Raw genomic sequence first — 8,925 nt, 5'->3', positions numbered from 1 at the left:
GGCCCTCCTGTGTTGGGCCATGCGTTTGTGAAGCGGCTGCTTAGTTTCACCAATGTACAAGTTGTTACATTCCTGACTACACTTAATGGCATACACCACATCACTCTGTTTATGTCTGGGTGTTTTGTCCTTTGGGTGGACCAGTCTCTGCCGCAGGGTGTTCCCTGGTTTAAAGTTAACTGGGATATTGTGGTTGCGAAATATCCTTTTTAACTTCTCTGATAAACAGGTCGACAGGGGAGGTTTCAAAGACAGGTAACGACTCTCACCGATACCAGGCTGCAACGACTCAGTCGTTAAGGGACATTGTTGGCCTTCAAAGGACTGAAACACCACCGAGGGGGATAAATATCTCCGGCTCAACACCAGTCAGTCAGAACTGATGAAGCCTCTTGGATGAGAGGTGAAACGTCTTCGACCTAGAAATCTAAGTCCAGTTGATTTTTTCTAAGGTTTTTTCCAGTTTTTTCTCATAGGTACATTTTTACTAGAGGAGCAGTTTTGTTTCCTCTCCCTCCTTGCCCACCCTGTCCAAGCAGTGGTCTTTGTCATCTGAAAAGTCTTCATTTGTGTGATTAGCTGCTTTGGCCTTCCTCAGTCATTTTAGATCTGTAGGATATGGTTCTTGTTACCATTGCTAACACTGAGAGACGAGGCAGTCCAAGTAACTTCAAAACAGTGCTGATTTATTCAAAGGATCACAGTTAAAATTAACATTACACGCTCAAGTATCTTGCACCTCCACCATGCACGCAGGCAGATGTAAGATGGAAGACCCTGAGCCCACCAGGCCTATACATTTTATCACCTCGGTTGGGCTAGCCCCATACTACACAGAAACGTCAACCGGGACGTCTCTGTTACCAGCTCTGCAGCTGGCCCTAACAGTAGTCAAAACATGAAGCAAATCAATGTGTGAATGTGTATGTCTGTTGGTTAAGTGGTGTGTAACTAAAAACATTCTCACGACCTCTAGTCTGTGGCTTAAATATAAGAGCATGTTATGGCTAAGGCTACAGTTATACACGTCGTAATAATAATATTAAACACCCTGTCTGCTGACAGTTATCAACTCTTCTCTCTGGTATCCTTGACTAGATGTACCCTGTAGAAACTCATAAGCAGGCCTAAGCATTTAACAGTCTAACTAGATATCCTATCTCCACTAAACATTTCTAATACATAAAGTATCTATCCAATATCTATCTGACTTAAAATACCTAACAGATCCCTGCGACGAAGTGCAATGTGTGTGACTGGCTGAGTGGAAGAAGATAAGGAGTGGCCTGCTGCACAGAGTACACAGAAGAAAATGAAAGGCAGAAATGACTATATGACAGCTCACTGGAAACTAGTACAACTAAAATGGATATTTAACTACTAATTCCACTCATTAAATTCATCCTCCACCCAGTCAAACTGGTTTTGTTGAAATAAATGAGCCCCCTTCTGTTTTTGGTTAAGTGAAGACTGCTCTTCTAAACCGTTTTCATGTACATTTGATAACATGATGACGGTGACTCTCCTTCCTCTGCAGGTGGTTAAATTGAAGGGCCAGGTCCTGTCGGTGATGTATCGTTTCCGAATGAAGAACAGGGAGTGGATGCTAATACGAACCAGCAGCTTCACCTTCCAGAACCCATACTCTGATGAGATAGAGTACATCATCTGCACCAACACCAATGTCAAGTAGGTTCTTCACACACACACGCACCATTTAAAACAACCTAGTACCAAATTTACTGATACACAGCAGCTATGGCAGCAATAGCGTTTACATCTTCAGGCCGCCAGCTAGAGATGTTTCAGCTGTCGTCGGTTTTGATTGAGGTTACACTGTAGACACATTAAGTTCTACTGGTTGCATTTCAGTCAAGACAAAGCATATAGTTAACGGTATTAATACACAAAATAAGGTAGCAGGGAACCAGTGCCAAGAAAAGCAGTGGGTGTTTGTGAACACACCACTGGTTTAAACTGATTTCAACATTTGCACTGTTAGATTCTAACCTCTTTGTTAGAAATTAACCCAATTCTTTTGTTGGAAGCACGAGAAGTGACGACAGGAGAGGACTGTATAAAATCAGCGGAAAGTTTACTGCATGTTTGATCACAGGTAGGCCTTACAGTGCTGGGATCAGAGAGACAGCTCTCCCGCAGGAGTTCCATCCACTGACCCCCGAGTCATGATTTCACAATACATTTATGCATTTTGGGCTGGGTCCGCCCCAAACAAAGATCTCGCGAAACCAGGTGTGTAAGTGTTGTCATGTGACTTTCTAGGCGGCAACCAAACAATGGGTTTTCTGTGCCGCAGACCCCCCATCTGTGTAATCCCATTATATAACAAAGCAGGACCTGCGTGCAGACCCTGAGTGTATACAGAAGTTAAAGTGATCAGTTTATACTTCAGTATCACCTGACTCCCATCAGCACAAATGGAATTAAATGTATTAAAGTAATGAAGGCTCAGTAATTCTGGTCAATCATCAGTACAGTTTTACCATGTGTAAGCAAGGAAGGTAAACATATGAAAAGTACCTGAAAGACAATGATGAACAGAAAAGTAACTAAAGATTATAAAGTAACTAGGGCCTATAAGAATCAAGTCTTGCACTATTCTCCATTTAATGTAAACCGGAGCCTCTTTGTCTAGGTGTGTGTGTGTGTGTGTGTCTGTGTGTGTGTGTCTGTGTGTCTGTGTGAGAGACAATAAGCTGACGTATCACCTCATTCAAATTGTAAGACATATAAGCAAGGAGAATGACTGTGTTAGAAAATAACCAGGGCTCAGTAATGCACAATAATCAATACAGCTGTAATCAGGTAAGATAAAGTTATGAAAGGTAACTAAAGGGAACTAAAGGCATGAGAGGTAACTAAAACTGATAAAGTAACTAGAGTCTATAAGACTCAAATCTTACAGCACTGTTTATGAGAGAAGACAAACATACTGTGGTTTGTGAAATTTTACTGCAGCAAATGTCAGATTTTACAAATGCAGTGCCTGTAAAAAGAATTCACCCCCTTGGATGTTTTTTAACCTGAGATGTCAGTGACTAACATTCTTCATCTTGCTATGTTCTCAGTATCAACATTCTGCTGCCTTATCAGCAGGGTCATTAATAATATTGAAGCTATCCAGACCTTTGAGTTGGGGCCCCATAGCTCAGCTCTGTAATACAAGTATAAACACAAGGCAGTGGGCAACATCGCTGCATCAGGAATGACAAACATGTCTGAATATTACAGGAAAATTTAGTTATTGTAACTTGGAAAGGGATGAGCTATATTGGCAATATAAAATATCATGGTTGTTGGTGCATTCAGAAGATTTTTAGACTAAAACTAAAATTATTATCCTGATTAATATTAGTCAATCAGCAACAGTTAAGGTAATTGATTAATTGTCATTCATTGTGTCAGTAATCACACAAAAATGCCAAACATTTGTTGGGCATTTTCCACTAAATACATTAATTATTTATGAAAATGTTGTTAGCTGCTGCTTTAATTTCATCATAAGAAAATTTAAAGAAATAAACTCAATCGCAAATTTCAGACACATTGTGGCAACAAAATCAGTTTCATGACTTGGTAAAAACATTTATCTTAATTTATTTTAATTTAAGGTCAGAAGTATCTAATTTCTGTGGTGATACCTTAATACCTACTTTGTTTAATAGCAAGTTCAAAATAACGGTAGGTGCATGTAAAGAGAGGACTATGAACAGCTACAAAATATCACACATCATGAAGCAAGTTAGAATATAATGAATATTTGTCGTTATGCCATGAATTATCAGTTATCTTCTTGTTGCTGGCACAGTTGTTACTTTTAATGCTTATCAGTGTATAGTAAGTGAACTTAAGGCGATTAAGCAAAGCAGCATTCTGTGATGCAATACAATTTTAGCATGAATTCAAAAGATAATTTACTATTAAATTGGCCGAAAAAAGTCTTGCAAGGCGCATCTACTAGCTGTTGCGGAGGTTTTGATCACATCAGATGTTTTTTGCCCTGGTCCTATTGTACTTGTTTGCCATTATTCAGTTCATAGGAGGTTTAGTGGCAGCCTCAGCTGATAGTGCTCATAATCACTTATTCCATAGAGAGCTCTCTGTGACATCAGAGAGGGCTCAGTAAAGTTTGGTTTAGTGTCAGTGATGCAGTATGACGTCCCCAGCGCTGCCCAGTACATGAGTTACCCATCATTCCATATTCCACTTTTGTTTATAGCACTCGGAGTGCAAACTGGACCAAAACTAAAAGTCTAACTACCTAGGCATTTTTCTAACCAAAGTATTGGTTTGAAAGTTACTCTGGATAAATGCATTTGAAAGCTACCTAAAACTATAAATAATAATGAATACTACTTAGTAATAATTACTAAGACAACTACTACTGACTGTAGGAATTTGACTGTCCAATATGAATGTGGGGTTTTAATCAGATATTCATATACACATACTCTTCTCCCTTTACTTGTGGCTTCTTCTGGGTTTTCAATGTCTTCTGCTCCAAGAAACCATCTGCTACCATCTACTGCAGTGGTAGTCACCAGTTTGTGACAGATCTCCATTATCAGATGGGCCACATGAAAAGACGTGACCTGTCTCTGTAGCATTTTAATAAGCAGTAATGCCCAATAAACTGATATTTGAAACCATACATACCAATAGCATGTTTCTAAAATTTCATCATATATTTCAACATACAATATGCAATACAAAAATGTGTATAACAAAATATACAGTAAACTTGTGAAGGTTCCATTGTTTTTTTCTCAGTGTTCTTTGAGTAAAATGCACTACATGACTTCAAACAAGTCTCCCATTGTTTGACTTAACTCATAGTTTGACTTTTGAAAGTATGTCTGTTGCTGCTTGACTCTTTATGCAGCACTTGTACTTTGTCATAGCAATCCATGTAAGACAGACAGATATGCATTGGTCAGTTTGTTCCTGTGTTTTCATTTCACAATGTTCGTGGTGGAAAATGTAGATTCACGGGCACAGGAGCATACAAAGTCAGCAGTCAGCTGACTTTGTATGCTACGGTGCTGGTAATGCTAATGCTTGAGGCGTGAAGACGCGGACATTTAACCAGTCACTGGCACAGTTACTTGAGATCATCTTCAGGTTTGTGAGAAGCACTTCTTGATGAATAATACAGTGGAAGGTTGCAAAATTAGAGATATGCTTCCTTTTCCTCAGCAGCCCAACAAGTACTTTCACTTTCCCGCACATATTAGGTGCACCATTGGAGCACACAGATGCATGTTTTGACCAGTTTAGGTTTTTGTCATCAAAACAGCTTTGAGATGTAAACTGCCTTTCTTTGTCAGTTTACACAAATTTCCTTTTAAAAAGAGCAATCTCCAGGGAACTGGACCCATGTGCACAATTGCACACTGGCAGTGCTCTCATTGAATGTCAAGCTGAAATGCAGAGCAGAGGTCAGATACTCATTTAGCAGTGGACAAATATCTTACAATTTCTTTAACCCTTATTGTTCTAGTTGTGTCAGACATTTGCAGCCCCTTTATTTGTTTTGGATTAACCTCTTTGTTTGTGAAGTCAGCTTACATAATTTCTGCAGAGGACAAAAGACACTCCTTCACTATATCTGTGTCTGAGAAGACCTAATCCATGCAGTTTCATATGTGGCTTCTGTTATTCTCTCAGCGGTAGCCACTTTTTGTTGCCCTTAATTAGAGCAGTGAGTTGTTCAACATTATTCTTTCTCAGGTTGTTGTCAGATGGAACTTTATTGTTGACACTGGCATGCATTGTTCTGAAAAGCCCCTCCAAATTACATTGTTTTAAAACTTCTGGCAATAGTAAGCACAGCAGGTTTGAGTTGTCAGTGAAGAAAAACTCATTTGTCCTGAAACTTTGTGTTCATTTTCAATGACACAGACCTTTCTGCTTTGGTTAACCTGTTCTCCCCCACAGTCATTTGTTTGTTCATTATCTTCATCTCCATTCTTGTCGTTGGTTTCATATAATTCCACTTGTGCTGTAGATCTTTCTTTATCCCGCTGCTTTGAGTTTGTCACAAAATAGTCCATATTTTCATATGGCCTTCACGTTATGGTGGTTTAATCTGTTAACCCCTTGTCACGATTGAAATATAACAACCTACTGCCCCCTAATGGAATGAAGCTGTTTTTGTCAATCAGTGTATGGTGTTAATATGGGCCTGGGCTATATGTATTGCACACACAATCCTGGGCCGCCAGTTGCAGCAAATACGGTTTAGTGTATAGTACATTGATATCATTAAATTAAATGCTTATTTATCATGTCACTTATCTTATTATTTTGAATTTAAAATCAAGCTAGCTTCAACTCATTAACATTCAGTATGTCAGTTTGTATTCCAAGATCCTGATGGTGCCCAACTGTGTTTTGTAGGCAGCTACAGCAGCAGCAGCAAGCAGAGCTGGAGGTTCACCAGAGAGACGGACTGACTGCCTACGATCTTTCCCAGGTAACCCTCTGCTTTAGAACCACTTCAGGAGCTCACGTAGCTGCTTAGGAAGAGGCCTCCAGATAAATGAAACAAGTGAATATACAGTAACTACTAAATCATCTACAAAATTTGAAGGTGATGTACTGTACACCTTTGTGTGTGACCTTGTATTCATAAGAAACCTTTCATTGTATACTGAGCTGCCACGTATTAATGTATAGCAGCAGTTCAGGTAAAACAATGACACTTTCTTTGTGCTTTCACATGACGTTGTGCTATTTATTTTATTAACACATAGATATTCTACAAGAAAGCCACACAGTTGGTATTTGTCAAGCGTCTGAGGTAAGACGTTCTCATTGGCAAAGATTTCTCAGGCTACAGGTTGGAACAATGGGAACTGTCCTTTCAGTGAAGTTCAACAAAGCTGAGCCAATCACTGACTCTGCTAATTCACATGAAAAATATATGAATAGAATATTTGGATCCCACATGTCAGTGTGTATGCCCCCCACCTCTCACCTTTCCCCATATTCACCACAACCCTCAGGTGCCCGTGGCCAGTGTCAGCAGTGGAGTTCACGAGGCTGGGAAGAACATTGACAAGACAGAAGCCCTGTTCTCCCAGGAGAGAGACCCACGTTTTGCTGAGATGTACACCAGCATCTCTGGCTGTATGACATACACACGTGCACAGAAACAAACACCAGCATATACACCTCATGCATGTGTCTTGACAGTTTGGTTTACCTTTGTATTTCTTACCTACTGTCTCTCCTCTCTGTTATTTCTGTAATGTTGACCCTGTGTTTTTGTGTGTGTAGCGGGAGATAAGAAGATGATGGTTCCCACTTCTACAGCTGGAGGACAGCAGCTCTACTCCCAGAGCTCTCCCTTTCAGCAGGGACACTCTGGAAAGAGCTTCAGGTACTGTATATGTCAGTGTGTGTTAATGCTCAGCAGATTAACACTCACTGAGGCCTCTGCTGTGATAGCTCTGTGTCTGTCTGAAAAAAATTTAAGTGTTACTGAGCTTCATATTTCACTATTTTCTTTTTCTTGGTGTGTGTGTGCATGTTTGTGCACACAGTTCCTCTGTGATCCACGTCCCTGGTGTGAATGACATCCAGCCATCGGGCTCATCCAATCAGAATCTAGCTCAGATCTCCAGACAGCTCAATCCAGGGCAGGTGGCATGGTCCGGCAACCGACCCCCCTTCTCTGGACAGGTAACACACACACACACACACATACATATAGATTTATTCTTATTACCTGTCAGACTTTGCATTGACATTTCCTTGGCATTCATTTCCTGGAGACCCTAGCCTCACCCTAACATTAAACGAAGTTGTCATTCTAAAATACTGTATAATGAATTACATTTTGGGAACTTGTCCCTATAAAGATGGCAAGTCCCCACAACATGAGTAAGACCAGGCCCCACACACACATATGCGGGTTTGTTTTAATTAATCGTAGGGATATAACATTGACTTAGATTAATTTGCTGGAGACTCTCATTAACCCTAACATTAAACCAAATTGTCACTGTAAAATTAGATGATTTATCAGTTGGGGAGTGGTCCCCACAAGGAAGGCCAAGTGTGCGTGTATATACAGGCTTTGGTCTCCACAATGGGAGCAATACAGGTGTGCGTGTGCACGCAGCATTTATTTTAGAAATGAAACCACTTGATCATTAATAAAGTCAGTGTTAATTGACTAAAGCAATTAAGTTAATAAAGCAATGTCCATGGTTGCCGTGGCTGCCAGACTCATTTTCTCTGCTCCTCTTGTATCCTAGACTGCCATTTCCGGTGCCTCTTGACAGATTGACATGTCATATTTTCCACGCTCTGTGTGTGTCTTGCAATCCTGCTAAGCGAATGTGTTTGGCATGTTTCTTAACAGGTTCATCTGTCTTCCACACACATTGCTAGACTATTGTTAGACTGAATTCTTTAACCCTAACTCTTTGTTGTTTGTTGTTTTCACTAGAGCCAGATGACATTAGAGGGTTAAATGTTTTCACCACCTCTAAGCACAGCAGACAGGGTTTCTGTATATCCTGTATAACCCTGCAGTTCTTCCTTTGCAGTTTAATACAGAAAAAGCACATTTGCACAAGGTAGATGATGTTGAGGGTTCAGATTATACAGGATCCTCCTTTGATGAGAGTAATGCTGTAGACACCAGGCCCTCGGATACTGTAGCTAGTATTAGTTCCTTAACCTGTGATGTGCAGTAACAGGGCTCCAAACTGCGACCATTTGGTCACATTCGGTGCCTATTTTTAGAAACAGTGCAACTAAATTTTATGACTACGCATCACCGCAACTTGCAGATGTCTCCCTGTTTATTTTTAATCATCATCATATGTTGTGTGAAACACCAGGAGGGAGAGAGAATAGGCATGTGTGTATGTGTGTGTGTGTGTGTGTGTG

The 8,925-nt window shown here is 40.2% G+C and overlaps 1 protein-coding gene across 1 annotated transcript in view; it reads left to right on the top strand.

The window, feature by feature from the left end:
• arnt2 (aryl-hydrocarbon receptor nuclear translocator 2) overlaps positions 1–8,925 on the top strand; it is a 67,282-nt gene that overhangs the window by 25,549 nt on the left and 32,808 nt on the right. Inside the window, exons 4-8 of the mRNA XM_020618873.1 lie at positions 1,538–1,689; positions 6,421–6,496; positions 7,029–7,152; positions 7,303–7,405; positions 7,569–7,707. Of these exons, the coding sequence (XP_020474529.1) occupies positions 1,538–1,689; positions 6,421–6,496; positions 7,029–7,152; positions 7,303–7,405; positions 7,569–7,707 (594 nt within the window). The remainder of the gene's footprint in view (positions 1–1,537; positions 1,690–6,420; positions 6,497–7,028; positions 7,153–7,302; positions 7,406–7,568; positions 7,708–8,925) is intronic.

Source organism: Monopterus albus, unplaced genomic scaffold (genome assembly GCF_001952655.1).
Source record: "Monopterus albus unplaced genomic scaffold, M_albus_1.0 scaffold210.1, whole genome shotgun sequence".
In the NCBI taxonomy this organism is placed as follows: Eukaryota; Metazoa; Chordata; class Actinopteri; order Synbranchiformes; family Synbranchidae; genus Monopterus; species Monopterus albus.
The sequence above is the reverse complement of the archived record's forward strand: the minus strand, read 5'-3'. Positions and strand labels throughout refer to the sequence as shown.